Source organism: Triturus cristatus, chromosome 11 (genome assembly GCF_964204655.1).
Source record: "Triturus cristatus chromosome 11, aTriCri1.1, whole genome shotgun sequence".
Classification (NCBI taxonomy): domain Eukaryota; kingdom Metazoa; phylum Chordata; class Amphibia; order Caudata; family Salamandridae; genus Triturus; species Triturus cristatus.
The window spans coordinates 115,225,768-115,249,696 of NC_140594.1; the positions used below are offsets into that span (position 1 = coordinate 115,225,768).

The 23,929-nt window shown below is 44.8% G+C and overlaps 1 protein-coding gene across 1 annotated transcript in view; it reads left to right on the plus strand.

Moving 5' to 3' along the window:
- LRRC75B (leucine rich repeat containing 75B) overlaps window positions 1-23,929 on the plus strand; it is a 180,583-nt gene that overhangs the window by 137,511 nt on the left and 19,143 nt on the right. Inside the window, exon 2 of the mRNA XM_085636064.1 lies at window positions 18,898-19,026. Coding sequence (XP_085492190.1) covers window positions 18,898-19,026 — 129 coding nt within the window. The remainder of the gene's footprint in view (window positions 1-18,897; window positions 19,027-23,929) is intronic.

Here is a 23,929-nt window from a genome sequence, read left to right on the forward strand (position 1 = left end):
GCTAAATACCACCTCGGTATTTACCGATTCGGTGAATTCCGATTCGTGATTACCGAATGTTACCGAATCGGTGACTGTTACCGAATTTTTACCTACATATAACTTACCTATTCTAATTTACCGATTCGGTACGGCTCGGTATTTTAGAACCGGTAAAATTTATTTACCTACATGAGGCCCTTAATTTTAAAAATGAGATCTGTTTGCAAGTAGGTCCTGCAACTCTAGAAAATCCCCTCATATTAAATTTAAATAGATTAAAAACATTTGAAGTCTAACAAAGTGTTACTATTTTAGAATTAAGGTGGTAGTAAATGAGAGAGAAGATGGGTATCATGAGTAAACAGATGTGGAAAGGGGGTGGTTTACTTGTGTAGGGATCTCTCACTTAAGCTATTTTTATACTATTTAAACATATGTATTATTAGCAGATGCACTTAAGGAGCTGACAGAGGCAGAGGTGAGCTCATATGTGAACAAGAAACAGCATTCAGTGCGCATGCGTGCTATAATCTATTGTAGTTGTTTGTACATCTTCCTCATTGCTGTCCTGTTCCTTGCTGCTCAGCCATGAGTGATGTCACTTGGAATGTTGAGTGTGGGGGACTGGAGGAGTTGGCAGTTGGAGGAGATGGGCTGAGCAGCAGGGAGGCTGCTCCTGGTGGGGCTTTACTGGGGCCTAGCTGAGGCCTTACATGAGATCTACATGGACTTTATGACTAACCAATAAACCTATAACTTCTTCTACGTAACCTGTCTACGAGACATCCTTGATTATTACACTGGCGACGATTTGGAAGGACTTACGCGTGTGCTACTTCAAAGGATAATGGTTTCTGGAGTCTAAAGGAAGGAATTACAAGGAAAAAGGATTTTCAAGGTTAAGAGAAATTAAAGCTGCGTTTTTTTTTGAGGAAGCTGACAATCAAGCCCCACCAGTGACCACTCCATCGGTCGCCCTGTAAGTGCCTACAGTTTCTTCTGTACCGTGTTGCATGGAAACAAGTGATTCTCACACGTTAGAGTGAACTTACATGTTGAGGAGAGATGGTTGTGAATACCCTATTATTAGTCAGCTAACAGCTACTGTGGAAATTGCCGGTGGAGAGAGACTGCTGAGGTGAATGCTGACAAGAGGAAAGAGAGCGATACAAAGAAATCGGCACCACACGCAAAGAAATTAGCAGCTGCGATTGGGGGATTGGCAAATTTACGTTTGATTCTTTTGCTGAAGTGCATCGTTTGTCCTGTGAAAAAAGCTGTAATGATGTAACCTTTAACACACAAGAGGAGTTTCAGGACCAACAAGAATGTGTCACTCGCAAGTTTTCCCAGAGCCTCACAGGGCAAATGCTGTCAAGTTTCCCCAGTGACTTTAAGAAATAATATTATAAGATATTTAGACTGACATTTGGGATTAGCGCCGCAGTCTTTGTTGGAGGAGCCTTTCGTTTCTTTGGGAGGAACATCGCGTGAGGAGTTTACAAGCGTGTCATGGATACCGGCACCTTTGGACTGAGTTGTAGAGTGCAAGGGGAAGTGTTGAAGCAACAACTTATGGCTCGCTTGGTCATGGTCTAACGCCTGGGATGTGTCTTGCGTGTACTGGCGTTTGGAGAGTTGAGCAGTCCCTGATTGTTTTTTTTTTTCTCTTCTTCCCTGTTTGTGTACCGGCACAGTACACGTGTGGTGAGGCATTTTGTCAATGTAATCCGAGTTTTTGTGGTTTTTTTTGCCACACGTTTCTGTAGGCAGTTCAACCGTCACGCTGAACATTTGAAGTTTTGCACGAGCGCGAGTTTGCGCGAGTAGTGCACTCACCTGATGAGAAGCTTCGTGGCCATTCTGACGTGATGCAGAGTTTTGCTGCTTCTACAGTGCTCACAGCATCAACGTGCCGTGAGCCACCCGGTGCAGCGTGCGCTGCGTGCCGCCATTTTAGGGCTGGCGTTTTAGACCTATTTAGTTACTGCTATCTCAGCACACGTTGCCAGCCACGTTAATACACGTTTGCCAAAATGGAAATGAGCATATGCTCAACAGTTCGTCGCAGGCCTGGTTTTGTTAACAGCGCTGGTAAACTCTTCGGAGGGCCTGTGAGGTTTGGACAGACATTTTTTTAATTCGGAGCTGCATATAACATTGGCAAATTTTGGGACGCTAACCTGGCTGTGTTTACTGCTTTGGATGTTATCAGCTGAGTGGACCCTTTGGTGAGAATCTCGGGTGAGAGATCGCTCACCGGAGTATGAGATTTCTTATTTCTTTATTTTCATTACTGCAATATTGTTTTGTGGGGGTGTGAGTGAGTGCCTTTATCCTGTGAGGTTGGTGTGTGTCTCCATTCTTGTTCAAGGGTGTTGTGTCATGTTAGTGGCTGGTGAGTACCCATTGTTTTGGTAGGGTTGTGGAGCTGTGTGGAGCGATGTGTTCAATTTTGAGGTGTTTTGGGGGCTAATTGCCCGGTTTTGGATCATAGGGGGTTGTTCCCCTATTTCTCAGTTTTAGGGAGGTGTTTTTCCCCTATTACAAGATTTGATATCTTGGAGTATCATAGGGAAAGTTTTTCCCTATTACAGTGTTCGCAGAGTCTAAGGGAGGTGTTTTCCCCTATAGGGAGGTGTTTTCCCCTATTACAGTATTTGGAGTTTCATAGGGAGGTGCGTTTCCCTATTTCAATGTTCTATGTGTCTAAGGGAGGTGTTTTCCCCTATAGGGAGGTGTTTTCCCCTATTACAGTATTTGGAGTTTCATAGGGAGGTGCGTTTCCCTATTTCTATGTTCTATGTGTCTAAGGGAGGTGTTTTCCCCTAGAGGGAGGTGTTTTCCCCTATTACAGTATTTGGAGTTTCATAGGGAGGTGCGTTTCCCTATTTCTATGTTCTATGTGTCTAAGGGAGGTGTTTCCCCTATAGGGAGGTGTTTTCCCCTATTACAGTATTTGGAGTTTCATAGGGAGGTGCGTTTCCCTATTTCTATGTTCTATGTGTCTAAGGGAGGTGTTTTCCCCTATAGGGAGGTGTTTTCCCCTATTACAGTATTTGGAGTTTCATAGGGAGGTGCGTTTCCCTATTTCTATGTTCTATGTGTCTTAGGGAGGTGTTCTTTTTGGTAGTGTGTACCCATCTAATTAGTTTCCCTAGGGAGGGGGATGGGGTTCATTATTCTTTTGTTATAGTTATTTTCTTGCGACTATTTGTTGATTTGATGTATAATTATTTGCATAATGTACTTTCTTTTTATTTCTACTTTATTTAAGCAAAGGTATTTTGTGCTATCTTGATTCAATGCATTTATATCTTTTGCTTAGTTTTTCTAAGGAAGGGAGATGTGCTATAATCTATTGTAGTTGTTTGTACATCTTCCTCATTGCTGTCCTGTTCCTTGCTGCTCAGCCATGAGTGATGTCACTTGGAATGTTGAGTGTGGGGGACTGGAGGAGTTGGCAGTTGGAGGAGATGGGCTGAGCAGCAGGGAGGCTGCTCCTGGTGGGGCTTTACTGGGGCCTAGCTGAGGCCTTACATGAGATCTACATGGACTTTATGACTAACCAATAAACCTATAACTTCTTCTACGTAACCTGTCTACGAGACATCCTTGATTATTACAATGCGTTTCTCTATAAAGTCTTGATTAAGCAGAAGTATGGTGTCTACTATGGGAAGGTCAAAGACAGCTCATTATGGGCAGAGGAGGAAACACAGGGAGTCCTGCAAGGAGTCTGCAAGCAAAGTACAACAAAAAGTAGTTCCCTGAATGTAGGCAGTGAAAGGGTACCAGTCATCTAATAGCTCTGTTCCAGAGAAGGGACAAACACAAGGAAAGGAAGGAGACTATTGAATAACTAGCACACAGATGCGAAATGTCAAGAAAGCCAACCAGTGGTAAGCAATGGGCCGACCCAAAGCCACGTGTGGGCACTGGTAATGTCCACAGTAGGTCTCTCTACAACAGACAGCTAAAAGCTGCCATAGGTGAGACCTAAAAAAAAGAACAGGAAAATGTTGCTATTGCAGAAGGAAACTGGAGAGCTCTTGTCAAACAGTGAATATCATTTTAACTTGCAAATGAGGCATGCACAGTTCTGCATGTTTTGTCTTTTTAATTCAGGCCTTTTTAATTTTACATTAAAATTTTTAATTTCAGCAGGTTTAACCTGTTGGTATCTATGGGGCATAAACTGTGACGGTGCCCTCACTCCTTTTCCCATGCTCCTGTGTGCTCCACAGCTCCTTTCTCCTGCAGTCCACTTGTTCTTTTTTGGGGGTGCACCAGCTTTCCCCTGCTCATACACCTTGAGTTGTTGGGTTTTGGGGTACACCATATTGCCCCTGCTCCTTTATTTTCTCGGGCTACTGAATTTTGGGGTGCACCCCATTGCCCCTGCTCTTGCGATGGCCTTTTAAAGTTTCTATAAAGTATATTTAGTAAAGACTATCCGTAACATGTCTGCTGTTGAAATATACAACCGGTTGCAGCAAAACTTGTTCAAAGGTTTACAAGATACGTTCTTGAACTTTGTCAGAGTTACAGACCTAAATACTACTTTGGTATTGTCAACATAATTGTTTAACTTTCACCTCAAGGCCTCCCAACACTCGATGGTGAAAATGTTAAATAACAAGGGAAACAAAGAGAGCCTCTGATATAATCTGTATGTCACTGAGGCCGGTGCAATGAAAAAGATCTGAAATGTATTCTTGGAATCCTGGTTCCTCATAGATGTCTGAGCCAATCCAAGACAACGTCTGATTGTCCTATCCACTCTATCCTTGCATGAAAAGGGGATGGTTGGGCAAGACTATGATTGCGGCTGACAGGGTTAGCGTTATCATGGAAGGGGATGAGCTGGTCATGGTGCATCCTCGGCTCCCAAATCCGCCCTGTGGCATGGGAGCCCCCTGAAGGCAGAGGGGGCACATGCAGCCCCTCGTGACATGGCTCTGCCCACTATTCCTGAACACTAATGGTTTTACAGCTAATCTCTGCACATCACTCATGATGCATCCGTTCCTCCTAAATTACCAATCAACAGCTGCATCCCAAATCTTATTTCAGCAAGGCCCATTTTTGTATGGATTAGAGAAGCTGTGCGTAAGCAATAAAGTTCTTTCTAGACAGACATCATAAGGTATAGATAGAAACAAGAGTGATTGTAGTGTATGTATTATCTATATATATCTTAAACCATAGGCTGTCAAAGTGCTCACTGCTGTAAGTTGAAGTAGCAGAAAGTAGCCAATCGCAGCGGCCATCATCACCCTGGGCCTAGTTTGCAGCTTCAAGGTGGTGTCTGGTGGAACTTCTGAGGGTACAGCAAGCAGGCCCCCCACCATCCCAACCTACACCAGGAGCTGCACCCATCTGCGCCCTACCCTTCCTTGCTGATCTTGTTGCTCCCTTCTTGTGCAAGCTCTTTCTGAGAAAAGCGTTGGCTGTGAATGTTGACCCTTATTCCCTGGCCTCCTGGGTTTGCAAATCACCAATCACAGGCTCTGGTATCTGCTGTTGTAGGGTTCAACTCACAGGTACCCAGCTGAGTTTTCAGAAGCTCTGGCGATGTGATTATTGTTTGTAAACACAACAAGATGATGGACACAGTGCTGAAACGTTTGAAACACTCACACCTAGTCAAGAAATGAAGGTTAAATCCATCATTCTTTTGCTCACCATGCCACCCCAGTTTGGGCCCAGCCATATGCAAATCAGTCTTGACCCTGCTCCCCATGGGAACAGTCCAGCCCGAACTGTAAACAACACTTTCTAGTGATGGCTCTTTCTGGGGTATCAAGGGCTATTTTTCCCTTCTCCACCACTTCCTCCAGTTATGCAGTCTTCTGTTGAGGAGCATGCGGGATGTCCCTTCACTCCCTCTAGGTGGATCTTGGGGTGTGCTTCCATTGACCTGCACCTCTCTCAGGTTGTAGTATTTTGGGATGTACTTCCTTTGCCATGCTCTCTCTCTCTATCTCTCTCTCGCTCTCTCTCTCTCGTTGTTGGGTTTGTAGGGGCACTTCCTCTGACCTGCTCGTTCCCTCTCCTCTACTTGTTGGATTTTGGGGTGCACTTCCTTTAACCTACTCCTTCTCTCTCTAGTTGTTTGATTTTGGGGTGCACTTCCTTTTACCTGGTCCTTCTCTCTTAACTTGCCAGATTTTGGGGTGCACTTAATTGGACTTTCTCCTTATTCCTCTCTTGGGTTGTTGGGGTTAGGGGTACACTTAATTGGACCTGCTTCTTCTCTCAGGAGTTGTTGGATTTTAGGGTATCACTTCCTCTGACCTGGTACTTCTCTTTCAAGTTGTAGGGTTTTAGGGTGCACTTCATTTTACCTGCTCCTTCTCTTGCCAGTTGTTGGATTTGGGGTGCACTTCCTTTGGCCTGCTGTTCCATGTCTAGTTGTTGGAGTTTGGGGCGCAATTTTACCTACTCCTTCTATCTCTAGTTTTTTGGTTTATGTGTGCACTTTCTTTGACCTGCTCATTCTTTCTCAACGTCTTGGATTTTGGGGTGTACTCCCTTTGACCAACACCACCTCTCTCTCTCTAGTTGTTGGATTTTGGGTTGCACTCCCTTTGACCAACACCACCTCTCTCTAGTTGTTGGATTTTGGGGTGCACTCCCTTTGACCAGCACCACCCCTCTCTCTCTAGTTGTTGGATTTTGGGGTGCACTCCCTTTGACCAACACCACCTCTCTCTCTCTAGTTGTTGGATTTTGGGGTGCACTCCCTTTGACCAGCACCACCCCTCTCTCTCTAGTTGTTGGATTTTGGGGTGCACTCCCTTTGACCAACACCACCTCTCTCTCTCTAGTTGTTGGATTTTGGGGTGCACTCCCTTTGACCAGCACCACCTCTCTCTCTCTAGTTGTTGGATTTTGGGGTGCACTCCCTTTGACCAACACCACCTCTCTCTCTCTAGTTGTTGGATTGTGGGGTGCACTCCCTTTGACCAGCACCACCTCTCTCTCTCTAGTTGTTGGATTTTGGGGTGCACTCCCTTTGACCAACACCACCTCTCTCTCTCTCTCTCGTTGTTGGATTTTGGGGTGCACTCCCTTTGACCAGCACCACCTCTCTCTCTCTCTAGTTGTTTGACTTTTGATTGTTTGAATTGTGTTGTGCACTTCCCAAGTCTTGCTTCTTCTCTGCTCCTTCTCCTTCTCTCTCTCTCAAGTTGTTGGGTTTTGGGGGGAAATTCCTTTGACATGCTTCTTTTCTCTTTCCCTGTCTCATGTTGTTAGACGTTGGGGTACATTTCCTTTAAACTGGTTCCTCCCTCTCTCAAGTTGTTAGTTTTGGGGTGCATTTCCTTTGACCTCACTAAGCAGGTTTTTGAGAGGCATAGCTATATAGTGGCTAAGTGGCCCTGGGCTACCGAACACATTCATCCAGGCCTGGCTTTTTGACCAGGAGCACTTTGCATTTTGGGAACTGTGGTTTATTTTTCTTCCAGTTTACATACATGTTAGCATGTCTTAGCAAACAAGGAGTTAGCCATTAAAAAGGACTGACTATCTCAAGGTATCACACGTCAATCAAGAGTCAGCTAGCCGCGGTTCGGGGGGCTGCGCACCGGATTAATCTACACTCACGACTGTGGAAATGTGCAGTGATTGGAACGGACCATTCACACTTCTCAGGTACATGTATAGATTAAACATTCTTATACAAAATATACTTATTTCCTGTGCAACATCCAGACACCAGTTTAGCTTTACCACTGGAATCAGCGTCGGCAAATGTGTGTTTTTTTGCACTTTGAAAAATATGTTAGAGTTAAAAAACAAGTGATCCGATAAAAGGTGAAGACACTGTACACAAGATACCGCTGGACTCAACTAGAATTGTCTCCATAACCACAGCAGCCCACGGGCACAATTGGTATGCCTGGAGATGGACTAGCACAAACCAGCTGAAACTGGTCAGATGGAATTTCCACCAGAGTTTACAGACGGGAAGCCATTTAACGCAATGTTTAGATCACTGGACCTAATATTTTGCCACCCGAGTTATATGTTCTCCAGAGGGCAAAGGTTAACTTGACTGTATGAGAGACTGCAGCTTGTGAAAGTTCCAGAGGCCTGTAGGGCAGAGTCAGTGTCAGTCATCCAGTCAGCTGGTGTCTCTGATTCTCCAGTCGGGAAACGTCCTTTACAAGGATGCCTTTACAATGAACCTTTACCACGCATGCCTTACCCACACGCTAAGTATAGGTAAGGGAAGTATTTCACTCAGTGCCAGCCACAGGGGTTGGTTGCAGGGCCTGGCCACATGCCATGCTCTGCGCCCAACCACACCCAAGCCGCGATGCTCGTCTTACTTTACATTAAAAACCCTTCGAATATCACTAAAAAAACAAAGCTTTGCAAAAATATCACTTGCAGTATAACATTTTAAACTAACAAAACCACTGAAATCTGCGAGTTATAGTTATCTTAAGTCAACTATAACTCATGCCCTCACCGTGCACTGCTAATTATCTCACATATTACATTACGCATGTTCCATGACCGCACTGATAACATCCCCGCAGCATCTGAGAGGCCAACACTGTGCATGGTAAGGGGGCGAGATATAGTCAGTTTAGGGCACCGGTTATAGTGACTTGAAATAACTGTAACTGGGCAATTTCAGTGGTTTTGTTACTTTGAAATGGTATGTTTTAGGTCAGATTTTCACATAACTATAAACGCCTGTTTAACTTTTGTTTTTTTCAGTGAATTTCTAGTTTTTTTGTTTTAATGTAAAGTAAGCTATTATTTAAATTCCTAACTATAATGTTATTTTGGTTTTTCAGTAAAAAAAATATATATTCCCTTAAACTCCTCACATAGCTTCACCAAAAGGAGAGACGGCCCTGCAATCGCTGTGAGCCACAACTTCCTTTATTTTATTTTAAGGATCTCCACAAAAGTGCAAACGCGCATCAGACGACCAACGCTTTTCAGCGCTTTCTCTTCAATATATTTATGTATATATATTACTCAGTGGCAGCTGCCGCAGGGTCGTTTTAGGTCATATAGGATTCCATAGGAAATGCCTTTTTTGTGTTGCTAGTTAATTTGGCGCCGTTTACTAAATCTCTGCGAAACTTTCCAAACAAGTGCTACCTTTTGATTAGTTTGTGCATGGAAGGGATCGGGGTGATCCGTCAAGGGGGGACAAGAAAAAAGGGGGGTCCCAAAACGTGTGTTCCCCATTCAATATTCCATAGGAACTTTAGACACAGCTACACCGTATGGCACTCCACTCTTTGCTATTCCACTCTATGCCACTCCACTCCAGTCCATACCACTGCACTCTAGACAAATCCCTTCTACACTACTCCTGTCTACGCTATTTCACTTTCGCAACTCCACTCTCCCCACTCCACTCTACGCTATTCCAGTCTATGCCACTCCACTGGACGCCATTCCATTATACGCTTTTCTACTCTACAACATTCCACTGTACGACACTCTGCTATACTCTATTCCACTCTACGGTACTCCCTTCTATGCTATTACGCTCTACCACACTACACTCTATGCCACTACACTTAACTGGACGCTATTCTACCATACACTACTCCATTTTACGCCACTCCACTGTACAACACTCCACTCTGCTGTTTCACTCTACACCACTCCACTATATGCCACTTCACTCTACTGTACTCCACTGTACAACACTCCACTCTGCTCCACTATAGTCTATGACAGTACACTTTACAACACTCTCCTCCACTTTACTGTACCAACTCTCCACTCTACCATGTACTATGTTCTCACAAAAGGTTTGATTTGCAATGTCATAACTGTTCGTGTAAATGCTAATATTTAACATGGTATAAGTGAGACAATTTAAAACCGTATGACCAGTCCAGGGAGAAGGCGTGAGTTATAGTTAATGTAGTGTGGCTACCGAATTGAATACACTGTGTACGGAGGTGCATGAGTTATAATAATTTGAAGGTGTAGCGTAAATTAAATGAAAGGAATATGTATGCATTTAGAAATGTACATTTTTGTGTACTTTAACTTTTGTTTGTAGCTAAAGAATAAATAGAGTTATATTAATTTAAAGGTGGTGCGTACATTATACATTTAAGGTATAACCATAACTGAAGAATTTCTAATGTTTGTGTATTTCAAGTTTGGTTTGTATAGAAAGTATAAATAAAGTTTTCCTAACTGTAAGAATGGTTTAACCTTTGTTTTTTCAGCAAATACACATATATATGCCGAGCTTAGCAGTTCCATGGCCTGCATCTGTGTTACTCAAGATGAAACGTATAGAACGCAGGCTTTGAAAACAGTTTAGCTTTCCATATGTACTCTCGAGAAGAGCCGCAATCCCTCCAACTTTTATCTCTTCAATACAGAACTAATGCTGTAGTCTGATTGTACCAAGCTTCAATGTGCTCATGCATGTAAACGCCGTCATGCACAAAGGTGCGCTGTCTATATGTGTAGTGTGAAAGTTTTACCTGCTGTATTGCACTGCAAGCATGGAGAATAAATGAGGGGCTTATATCTAGGCAGTAGAAGAAACCTACAAAGAGAACTTAATTTCCTATCAACCATCTGCACAGAAAGGGACTTCACTGGATTTCCGATCATCCATCGTACAGGAAGGGACATAACTGGTTTCCGTTTCCTGCCCACGGCACCCTGCACTCCTCCTCTTTCCCACGAACTACTTAATGGCAGCTTCAAAACGGATGATGGAAGGATGCGTGCAGCAGGCACAGCTACGCCTATCTACACCTGCACCGTGTCCAGCACCAGGGACCCTGGTTCTGTCCCAATCCCGCTACCGTGCTGCACTCCTCTGTTCTTTCAGGCCTGGCTGCCGCTCACCGCACTGCTGCCACACTGCACCACAAAACATTGAAGGAGAGTTCACATGTGTCTCCTGCAAGTTCTTATGATCAACCACTCCTACGCCAACATCATCCAGCAGCCCACTTGCCAATAGCTCAAACTCTCGACATGCGAAACCTATTGCATTGCAAATGCTTGTTTTTTCAACTATGGGAATTACAGGAAATTAAAGAGAAGAACTTTTTAATTAAAAAGTTGTTAAGAAAAATACAATTTACTCTTTATCACCAAATTTGTTTGTAGAGCCCCAAGAGATACAGTGGGGCAGATCTGCCACAAAGCACAATAACACAAACATTTGCAATGCAATTGGTCTCCCATTAGTGAAAGTTGGATCTAATGGTGTTGTAAATGACAATGTTTTTTGTTTATGGAGTGGAGGTATGTAGTGTGGAGTTTAATTATATGGATTGGATTGAACTTGTTAGTTGTGGAATTGTGTGGGGTGGAATAGTGTGTATTTGTGTAGTGGAATTATGTGGATAGTAATTATGTGGTATTAAATTAACTGGAATTATGTAGAATGAGTGAGTGTTATGGAGTGTAAATATGTGTATTGGTATGTTGGCTTGTGGCGTGGTATGTAGTGGAATTTAATTATGTGGTGAGCTTTTGAATTGTGTGACATGATGTTGAATTTTGAGGTGTGGATTGGATGCATTTGTTGTGTAAGTGAGTTGATTTGAATAATGTGGTTTGTTGTTGAATTATGTGGTGCAGAATGGAAATGTGTGGAGCTAAATTACGTGGCGTGGAACTGTGTGGTATTTTGAGTGAAATTATGCTGATGGGAATTATGTGGCATGGTGTGGAGTGTATTTGTATGGATGTTTGCTATGTGGCATAGTGGTTTTATGTGGGATGTATTTATCTGATATTTAGTAGAGTGTAATTAGGTGGCAATGATTAATGTGCACGTATGTGCAAAGGAAATATCAAATGTCTTTTATTATCCTTTATGAATAACGGTAAAAACAGCTGCAGGAGGACTGTCAAAATTATATGTGTTTGCAGGGCCTGTTTTAGCCTTAGTAAATTGTTGGATACAAAGTTACCAGGCAGAAACCGCCACAACATTTTCAAAAAATAAATAAACACAGATCCTGGAGATGCTGCCAGAAAGAGTACTTACATGAACGGTTTCAGGCGATATTACAATTTGGATGCAGCACTTTAAACCATCCCTTGCCCATGACTTGGAAAAGAAATAACTTTTTAAACATAATTTAGGTGGTGAATGCAGGTTTAATGAATAAAGCTTCAGCAGCATTTCAGATGTTTAAAAATGCAAACTCTAAACATGTTTCTTGAAATAGGATTAAAACCCAGACATACAAAGTGCACTGTAATCTAAGTACAAAGGCTTGATCTGCTAGTTTGCTGGGTTTATGACACTGCCCTAGTGACATTACATGTGAAGTCTAATGGCTCACTGTAGGAGGGTGGAGTAGCAGACGCAACCATGATTTTTGACAGGGAGCTCATTTATGGAAAAGAGCCACTTAGCGAAGCAAAGAGGCCCAGCTCGGCAGGCGCTCATGTGAGAAAATAAATAGCTGTTATGTGTGAAAAGTGTGGCAGAGCAGAAAGAATACAGAGGAGCAGGACAGCATGCCAGGTCTGTCATGTGGAGGAAGTGCACGGAGTAGAGATGCACACTGGCGAGAGAGCCATAAAAGCACAGATGTGGGGGGAAGAGCAACAGAAGGGAGACCTCTGAAACAGCTCTGCCGCTGCGTGCCGGGGTTGAACTAATGCCAATTAAGTCGTTTTTCCCTCATTCCAGCACAAAAATGAGAAACATTGAGCAATAAATCTTACAGGCTATAAATAAATTAATAGTGCGCTAAACACAAAACATGTACAACAAAAAGCACCCGTAAATGTGGCCTGAAAATAAAGTGCCCGTTGCGTTTCAAAATCAGAATGTTTTTATTTATGTAGCTAAAAGAAAGCACTGCTTTGTTAATTCGCTCAAGCACAGTGGCACACAACAATGGGTGCAGACTGCAAATAAACAGCATGCTTCGTGGTGAAATTTTGAAGAGTGCTTCACGTTTGCAGTTAGCCTCGAGACAAATGCTTTAGAGGAATACGAACCGCTGCAGTGCTGGGGACAAGGTGCCCTCTGTTAGCCTTGGTCGGGGGCACACACAAATGCACCAGTAAAGACCCCGGCAGTGGGGTATCAGGGGGGCAGCGAGGATCGGCAGCATGCAGCTGAAGTGCTCCCTGGAGTCAAAGTGCAGCAGCAGTAACCTGAAAAGTGTGAGGAAGAGCGGCTACTTGCGCAGGCACACAAGAGGTTTTTCGTGCAGCTGGGGCAGGGAGCGACGCCTGAGGAGCCGGCCCAAGAACTAGGAGATTGAAAAGAAGTGGCACAGCTGGCCGCCCATGCGCAGCATTTCGCTCGACTCCTCTAAGTAACAAGATGTAAACAAATGTAAAACCATGATGGAGTAGCGTTTATTGCAGTTTTATATAGCGCAAACTCCACACAAAGATATTGGATCACTGTGCATGAGCACCGGTTAAATTACACAAGATCACATTCATGTTTTGAGGCACGGGGAGAATAATCCCCGTGACAACTAGTGTCAGTGCTGGTGGTTGTTGGACTGGACCTTCTTTTGTGTCTGACTCCATCCCGCCTGTCTTCAGGGCTGAGGAGTCACATGAAACCTTAAGCTTATGGCTGCGTAAAGGATCTACCTGAAGTCCTTTAAAACAGAAAGAGACATGCCCAGCAATAAACACACACATGCATACAAAGAAACTCAAACATATTCAAACACATACTTTCTCTTGTTGGGTTTTGAAACACTGCTTGTTCAGAGCCTCTGATAGGAATACAGTGCACGCCAACAATGGGACAGGGGGCGTCTTCTGCGACCGACTATAACAAGCATCGATCTCTTAGCTTTATGGGGCCATGTGTTTCCACGCTAATTAGAAACACATGGCCCCATAAAGATAAGAAAGTGCTTTGCGACCCAGTCCAGATGGGAAGCGAAAGGGAGGCAACCCAAACAGCTAATTTCCAATGGCAGCCCACCGTTTACCATAAACGGTGACGCCAGCTAATGGAAATAAGGGGCGGGGCTTCAAGCCCTTTTCTCAAACTCCTCGTTAACAGTAAATCTCGCCGAGTGTGCAGCGCATGCGCTGCAATGCTAGGCGAGACCTAAAAAAGAACACTATGATGCAACTGCAGCATCATTTTGTAAGGGCACGCATGCTTTTAACTTGCATGTGCACACCTACAAAATGATGCGTTTGGTTTATTTTTCTTTACTGATCCAAGAAGTACACAGACGAGAGAGAACCACATGAGTGCATGGGGGAGAAACTCATCAGCAAAAGAAAATGAGGGGAAAATAAGCACAGGAGGGACACAGCTGGAAAACACATGTACTCTCATGGAGAGCTTAAACAAGATGGACATGCTGAAATGAGAAAATCCCTTCAATAGAAAGCAAGCAAATAAGAGTGATACTAAAGCAGACCAATAGTGAGCAATCGTTAGTTAGCAAGCCACTGTATGTTTTTTGTAAGTTCACCATATTTTGAATCCAGGCAGCGCTCAACCTAATAACAGGCCATCTGGAACTTTATTTTCGAAACTGTCTAGTCTAAATCAGCCTTTTTAGGTCGAAGCCTACACTGTCTGGCTTACTAACGACATCTTGAGGACATTCAAAAACCTTCCCTGGGAATGTATTCCGCCCATTTTTCACCGTTGGCTTCGTAACTCACAGTTGCTTGCTTTCTATTTGCCAGCTTTATTTTTTTTAAGCTGTCCAGCTTGAGTTCGTCCCTTCCATTACCCAAACCCTATTTATTGTAATATTCTGTCAGTCCTGCATTACTGTAATCAGGCCTTTAAATCGTGTTCTTATCTTGTCACATTTGCTGTGCATTCCAAGACAGAGGTCAGATGTCATGCTCAGTCTTCAGAGGGAGCTTGGTGTTTACTTTTCTTTCACAGACTTCAAAGTGAGAGGATTTAAATGACAATTGAGCTGGCTACTGGAGGTGTGTTTGAGGAAGGCTGTACGATGGTATTTTTGTTCTGGCCCACAGCAAAATTAAAAATGGCAGTAAAATAACTGTGCAGATATTTAAGGATATATCAGAGTTAAAAAAAGGCACAAATGAAGCACTTTTTTGGGTAATTGTGCAATGAGGTGGAAACAAATATTTTAGTATGATCAAAACTAATCAATACACTAGGTGATGACATTTCCACATATCATTTGTGCGCTGTATACTTTTATCAGTAAAACTTTGTTGTGCAAATGTAATTATCATTTGAATTGAAGCTGAGTTGTCTGTAATAGCAGTGCGCTACCACACCATGCATACTAGACTATACCCCTCTCCAGTCTACTCTGCACCACTCCACGCCACTACAGTCTACTTTGAACCAGTCCACAGGACCCCATTCCACTCCACGCTACTCCACACTGCGTCACTGCACTCTACTCTGCAACTCTTCACTCTACGGCACTTCACTCTTTACTTCTCTACTCTACACAACTCTACTCTGTGACAATGCACTCTACCCCACACTACTCTACTATGCATCACTGCACACTCTATACCACTCCACTCTGCGCTACTGCATTCTTTGCCACTCTACTCTGCAACACTGCACTCTACAGCGCTGCACTCTACTCTACATCACTGCACTCTATGCCAGTAAACTCTACACCACTTTACTCAAAACCAATGCACTCCATTCCACTGCATTCTATGCCAATCTATTATGCACCACTGCACTCTCTGCCACTATACTCTACAACACTTAACACCACTGCACTCTTCGCCATTGTACTCTACACAACTCTATTCTACTCTGCATTACTGTACTCTATGCCAATGCTCTCTATGCCACACTACTCTGCACCACTCTATGCCACTGCAATCCACACCAATGCACTGAAGTATACACTACTGCACTCTACAACAGTCTATTCTGCAACACTGCACTCTCTGCCACTGCATTCTATTCTGCACGCCACTTTACGCCAAAGCACACTACGCCACTACACTCTGCATCACTCCGCCCTACCCTGCACCATACCACTCTGCACCACTCCACTCTATGCCACTTCACTCAACTCCACTCTGCTCTGCAATACTGCACTCTCCGCCACTGAATTCTCCAGCACTCTCCTCCGCACCACCGCATTCTATATAACTGCACTCCACTCTACACCCCTTTATTGTACTCTATGCTGATTCACTCTATGCCACTACACTATGCCACTCTAATCTACTCTGCACCACCGCACTCTACGACACTGCCCTCTACACCAGTGCACTCTACGCCACTCTACTCTACACCACTTCACACCTCTGCACTCTACAACATTCTAGTCTGCAACACTGCGCTCTCTGCCAGTGAACACTAAGCCACTCTACTCTGCACCACTGTACGCCATGCCACTGCACTCTACTCTGTACCACTCTACTCGGTGCCACTCTACTGTACTGCAAGCCAGTGCACTCTACTTCACTTCACTCCATGCCGCTACACTCAACACCACTGTAATCTACTGTGCGTCACTGCACTCTATGACAGTCCACTCCTCGCCTCTCTACTCTACTCTATGCTAGTGCACTTTACTCCGCTTTACTATGAAGCACTGCACTCTTCACCACTGCACTCTAAACCACTCTAGTCTAGGCCACTCCACTCTACTCTGCACCTCTCCAGTCTGTGCTATTGCAGGGATTCTGCGAAACCACAGAACTATGCTCGGGATTAGTAGGCAGGGACTGAGTTATCCTACCAAATTAGTACCCATGAGCCTGGGACTGACTAGCTATAGTGTCTCACTTGCCCTCCTACTCACTCAAAGAGGAACAAGTGATTAGACATCCCAGAACACAACACTCCAGACTCTCTCAGGAATCGCGGTTGCAAGACACACCCTTTCGCTCACACTCTTCTACTCATCCACAATAAAATCTGACCGAGACACAAACAAGTTTAAAATATTTATTTTAACTAATGTGCTCTAGTATGCAGTATACGTGCCACAATCTGCAGAAAAACACAAATACGGTCAGCATAGCAAGTAGTCCGTAAATCATAAAAGGAGCTGTCATGGTGAAAAACATCGTAGCCTACCCTCCCTCTCCTTGTATATAAGCCAGATGATTATATATTAGAAGATCTCTGGGCGTTATTTGCATGCCGCGTACCTCAGTCTATAGGTGCTAGATCTACATCACAGGTGCTGTCTTGCTCTTCTCCCTGGGAAGGTCCCTCTCCAAGTGTGTGTTACCCATCCGTGTACCCTCAAATGAATAATGTACGTGTTCCCAAACAACAGCTGCATCTGAATGTTTTGTCTAGGTGCTGGGGCCTGACCAGAACAGAATAACAAGGGGCATTGTTGTTCGACCTTGTTCACGATGTTCAGACCAAATCCCAGGAAGGAGCAAAGCGCGAAAACAACAGCATGTTCCATGTGAAAGTTTCAGTGTGGCACCAGCAAAATAAAAATGTGTAGTAACATGCGCAACACAGCAGACAGTCAGCAACGTGCTCATGGTAACATAGGGAAGACGACAATACCCATATGGGCCACGTGACAATGCCACTCTACTCTGCAATACTGCACTTTATGCCAATGCACTCTACGCCACTGCACTCTACCCTGCACCACTCCATTCTACGGCACTTCACTCTACTCTGAAACAATCTACTCTATGCCACTGCACTCTATGCCACTCTGCGCCACTCCACTCTATGCCATTGGACTCTACACCACTCTACTTTACTCTGCGCAACTGCACTTTACATCACTGCAATCTATGCTGTGCCATTCTATGTCACTGTACTCTGACACTGCACTCTATGCCCCTCTACTCTAAACAACTGCACTCTACGCCACTGCACCACTTTACTCAAAACCCATGCTTTCTATGCAATTACACTCTATGCCAACTACTCTGCACCACAGCACTATACTCTACGCTCCAACACTCTGCTCTACGCTACCGCATGCTAAGCCACTCTATACAAAGGCACCGACTAGCTTGCAGACGCCGCATTATGGGTAGAAGGCGCTATATAAATTCAAAGACCAGCAGCACATTGTTTTTAAATGGCCTCCAAGCCTGAACAGGAGCGAGGCGCGGCCATGAGAACTAAAATGCGATAAGCGCTGTGCGTCACTATAAGGAAGTGTGGCCACCAGAAGCACTGAAAACAGATCCCAGCAGATCCTGGTGTCAAGACCTAGCTCTCTAGGCAATGCGCCTACTGAAACCAAACTGAAAATGTAAATATAATAAGCAAACTAATTGTGCAAAATAACCATAGAAGCAAAGAAAGAGAGATTTACTCTCCTTGTGCTGTGTGAGCCAGACACCTCGCAATATACAAGCAAAGCAAATCCAGAAAAAGGCGTGTGTGGATTCAAAAAGTGATCAGTAAGCTCTGAGGAGAGTAGAGGTAAACTCAAGACTCCGCTCCAAGAGGCTTCCTGGCACCCACCATCTTTAAATGGCCGCCGCCTTGATAGGAGATAGGCGCGGCCAGGAGTAGCTAAGCAACGATAAGCGTTGCATTGCTAAAAGACGGTGTGGCCAAGTGCACCTGGGGAGGCTCATGGATTCCTGGCACACCATGAAAGTACTGGAATGCTTAAGTGTCCTTTAAGAACACGTGGCTCTGTGGCAAACATGAACATTGTGCTATAAAGTATGCAGTTTGGCCACATTCTTCCAAAGTAGCCTCATTGGGAGTGCCTCCCCCTCCAAATCCTCTGACCAAAGTCAGGCTCACTTGCTTCGCTCTCACTGCAGTTGGGGGTGCGTGTTTACACCCTAGCATGGTGACGGATCACCAGTACTCGCTGGTGTTCCATACAGTTCATTGTTGCGGAGCGTGCTTTTGAAGTGATTAGTGTAATGCACACGTAGCTTGCTGTTGTGTTCTTCAAGAGCTTGGCCAAGCGCCACGCATTCACATATCTCGCTCACTGCTCTTCTGTGGTTGTTTTTTGACAGGACCTGGGCCTGGAGGGGTCCCTGCTGAAGGACATTCTCTACCGCCACGCCACCTTCCTGAATCTGGTGGACCCCATCTCCCACGAGCTGCTGATGAGTCTGGCCCGGAATCTGCAGTGCCCCAAAAAGGTGAGTCCTTCTCTGCATCAAAAGAAAACCCAGGAACCAACTGAGTCGGCCAGATCTATGCAGCAGAACATTGTATGTAGCAAAATGATGCTGTGTCTGGAAGAGAGGCTCATATAAGTTGGGATGTGGGCCCACACATCTGAATGAGTGTTATGTACTCTCTGTTAGGGACCATACCTATCACGGGGCAGTGGACCATGGCTATTACTCGAAGCCTGGTGTCCTTAAAAAGTGGTGCTTTTCATGCACGCCTGGTTGTAGTTTCCGATCTGTTGTGGAATTTGTGTGTATTTGAGCAGTAAACATTTAAGGTGTCCAGATCTGTACATTAATATATTTGATCAAATGTACAGACTGTGTGATAATCGCAGGCCTCCTCTCCATACACGTGTTCCGTATAGTTGCAGGCATGTGATGTTATGCCATCTTATTTCCTGTAAAAGCTGTGATGTAAAGCAGAAAATACTGCTGTCTTGTGTTTGGAGATTCACGTCCAGTGTGTTGTCAGAGCTCTGGATATCAACAACCAAATAAAAACATATGAGTTAGTACTAAAAAGAGACAGTCTGCAGCCACACATACAAAAAACCTAGCATTAGCAAAGTCGGTGGTTCTGACGTTTCTGCTGCATGCTGTTGGTTTTCCAATGCTTGTTTGTATACCAGAGCTACAGAATAGAAAGCAAAGTCTTTTTTTCTGTAACATTCATTTTCAGGTGCTTTAGTGCTGCTCGGCCACTTGCAGACTGTAAATAGAAAAACTCAAATGCCAATGATACACACAGCTTCCAGTACAGAAGCTGCACTGTTAATTCTCCTGCACCCACCCACAGTTGTCAATAGATTTAGCTCCAACCCCCACAAAATGTGTTTCCTGTAGTATTGTGATATCTGCCTTTTCGTCTTCAAACATTGTCATTGATGCTGAGATGTTATGTTTATTATGGAATCAATCAAAATTCACTGGAGTGATTTTCACACTATCCAAAAAAACAATAGAGAGAGTGAGGGTAATGAGGATCCCGAACCCCCGGTCTGGATATGAGTATAAAACAAAGGAGGGAGAGAGATGCAGTCGAAAAAGATTCAATCGAAAAGAAGGGGGAGAGATAGAGAAATTCAGGGCAAAAGAATTTCCTATTTGGAAAAAGACCCATCACTCACCAACCTGGTTGGTGACATGCTTCATCATCTGGGTCCCACCCTGACCGCCGAATGCCGTCAGGGTGTGCTTCGACGCCTGGAATTCCAGCGGAGCGGGTTTTCGTGTGTGTAGGTGAGTGAAAACGTGAATGATGAAAAATAAAAGTGATATATTCAAAGTGTCAGCGGTGTGCTTCCTAATAATTTAATATGAAGCCACTTGGCACAATTAAAACCCGTGAATAGATATCGTAACTGGTATTAATGGCCAGTGATATCAGTGTTGGTATGTGTGTGTGGTCAACATGTTTCAACCTTTCTAGTAATTCTTAGGTTTTCGTCAGGACCAGGAATTTGAGGAACGGGGGGTCTGCACTCGCTAAGGTGCACCCACACCCTGAACCTCTGTGTACTACACCTTTATTAGAGAGTAGTTTGTTGTGCCTTCAAGCCGTTCTTGAAGGATGATTCGGATGTTAAAAAGGCTAAATATAAAGCCTCATGGTTCCCGTGGGGAGCGTGGGCTCTGAACCATTGGTTCTCTCACCGGTACGCCCGTTTACACACCTACTTCGGGGTCCCACAGTTACCGAATGCTTCAATAGATTTAGCTCCAACCCCCACAAAATGTGTTTCCTGTAGTATTGTGATATCTGCCTTTTCGTCTTCAAACATTGTCATGGATGCTGAGATGTTATGTTTATTATGGAATCAATCAAAATTCACTGGAGTGATTTTCACACTACTCATTTCTTAATTCAAATAAACGAAATTGTGGAAAGTCCTTCTCATTTTACTGCCTTTCCTTTTTAGGTCTCGCCTGACCCAGCGCATGCGCTGGTCTGGCGAGACTTATTGAGAGGGCTCCAAAAAGTGCTACCAGGCCAGCCTACAGCTACAGTGCATGTGCGCGGGCGCGCGCGCCGTGCTTTACCAGGATTACTTACACTTTCGTGGCCGCGCGGCCGCTTTGATGTTTGATCGCGATCACTTTCACTTTCGGCCCCACGGCCGCTTTGCATAGCCAATAGGTCTCGCTTTTGGGACCTTATAAGTATGTAGTTATGCAACTGTTGCATGGCTAAACACTTATAAGGTGAGACCTATTGGCTATGCCAATGCTTGTTTCACCCTGCCCCTAGTTTGATCTGTGAAGGATCCTCCCCCGTACACCTTTCTTAGGGGCCCGAAATCCCATCGCTCATGGCAGTTTGGAATGCACCCAGCATCCACCTGTTGGGAAAATGGGCTGTAGGGTCATCCTGTTGGCCCTATACTAAAAGATGTTTTGTATAAATTTATTTGGATTTTGTGCTTGGTCGGTAGCCTCCTGACCGTGAACTGTCGCGACAGGCTGTGACCGCTGTGTTGGAAAAATCTCGGCAGGTGTCCTCCTAGCAACTGAAAATCACGTTAGTGGACGCCAAATCTTGCGTGCGCTCACAAACTTACCATTTAAGCGCACACAAGTAAAAATTCTACCATGCGACAATTGGTGGAATTTGACTTGAAATCCATCTTACAAGAGTAACGCGGAATCACCAAAATGCTTCCAGTTCTGCCGGAGGAACGGAACATTTCGCCCACTCCTAGTGCTAATAAAAACTTGCAAAAAAACTTGATTTATCCCTGCCGACGAACTCTGAGATCAGACAGATGAACAATTTGCACCTCTGCTAATGCGACTCTGAATGCTGGTGTCAGTAAGCTCATGGCCTTCACACTATGTACAGTTCCGTAGCCAGACCTCGGAAGATGTGAAATGAGTGACCAGTCGGAGAGCTGATTCTTCTCTTTAACCTCGCTTTTTCCGGCTTAAGTTCCTTGACATAATTGGATGGGTATGGGTAAGGTACCTCAGGGGGGCTTCTGAGTGGGAACTATATGGGCTTTTGCAATCTGTAAACCCCTAATGGAGCAGGGGGAGTTTGGTAAAACTGCCTTTTTCATTAATTGGTCAAGGATGTCCCACCAGAGCACTTCCTTCAGCACTCTTGGGGGCAGGAAAATAAATCACATATTGATCCCACTCGGTTTGAGCATACAAAAAGCAGCTGCTCCCTCTAGGTGGAAACAATGCTGGCACCTGCATCATGCGGTAGCTGGTTGGGGAGGCAGGGGCCCAGCGACTCCGCCTGCTGCCTCTAACGTGGTGCTTGGTTTCCCTGGGTGGTCAGCCACCTATTATTAGTGGTGGCCCTAGGGATGGGGTCCCCAGGGCCAAAGTAGGCTCAGGGAGTGGGGTTGTGTGGCCTCACTCCCCTTTTAAAAAATACAGACAGCCTCAGGGGATCGGGTCCCCGGGGCCTAAGACGTCTCTGGGATGGGCCCTCTCCACTTTACTATTGTATTTGGCTCCAGAGGATGGGGTCCCTAGGGCTTTATAAGACTCGGGAGGGGGATGTACCCCCCCCTCCTCTTAACATATATGTTGTGGTCTTGGGAAATGGGGTGCCCAGGGCCGCCCGAACGCCAACCCTGTGCCGCGCATGCCAAAGGCTGTGTGTAGTGTGGGGTTCGCTGCCTGCTGGGGGTTTTGCCACAGGGCCTGGTGGCAGGCCAAGTCCTGTGGCCAAACCCCTGCTGCACATGGCCTTTGGCCGTGCACAGCATGGGATTTGTGCTTCCTACGCGGGTTCACCGCAGGGTGTAGCTGCATGCCAGGCTCTGCGGGCAACCCCCGTGGCACACGGCCAAAGACAGCGCATGGGGGAGATAGTTTTTACGATAGGTAATATAAAAAAACAGTAGAAATTCACTGAAAAAACCAAAGGTTAAAGTAATGCTATAGTTAGGCGTGATAAAAAGAACTGCTTTTGTTTGTTTTTTTAAACTTGGAAATTTACTGAAAGAAACAAAGGTTAAGGTGACCTTATAGTTAGGTGAATATGTCAGTGACAAAATTCACATTTTAAAGTAAAAAAACACATACATTCACTGGTTATAGTTAGCAGACCTAACTATAACATGCACCCCGCCATGCACTGTTTATGTCCTCACATATTACATCACTCATGACATGTTCTACAACATAATTTATGACATCACTCTTGACATCTCAAATGATATCATCATTATTGACTTCCGATGCATGGCCTGTGAGGTAACGATAACATACCATCTGTGGGGCTTGTCATGGCTCTAAATTAGAGCCGCTCGCTCCCTGTGAGGGCAAAGGCAGATATTTGTTGTGAGTCGTGCTTATCTTGCCCACCTCAACACCACGCCCCCTCAAGCCTATGGCTCAAGAAATCCTAAATCTAGCTTACATACTGCTGCACTCTCACTGCCTCATATGAAAAACAGACACAAGGATACAGCGTGTCTGTGAGGCCGTGTCATTTTCAGTGTATATGAGTATGCGTCTCTGAACTTCAGCGTGCCCTGGACTTTCAATTAACAACCCGATGCATGCTCGCAGACGTAGACTTGGTTCTGTTGAATTAAACCATCTAGACTGTACTACCAGACGACATCAATTTATTAAAGGAAAGTCACAGATTTGAACGTTGTTGTCTCGGTAGCATGGCGTCATCTGACATCTCTACTTATCTGGGCCTGTATTACCGGAGAGCCATGGTGGCACAGTGGGCTTTTGCGCCTGCTTTGCTGCGCCCCCGGGACCAGGGCCGGCTTTAGGGCAGTGCGAATGGTGCGGCCGCACTGGGCGCTGACCTGTGGTGGGGGCACTGACCTCAGGGGAAGGGCGCTGTGTTTAACAATAACGTATGATTTGAGAGATGAGGACCACTTTTGCCTGG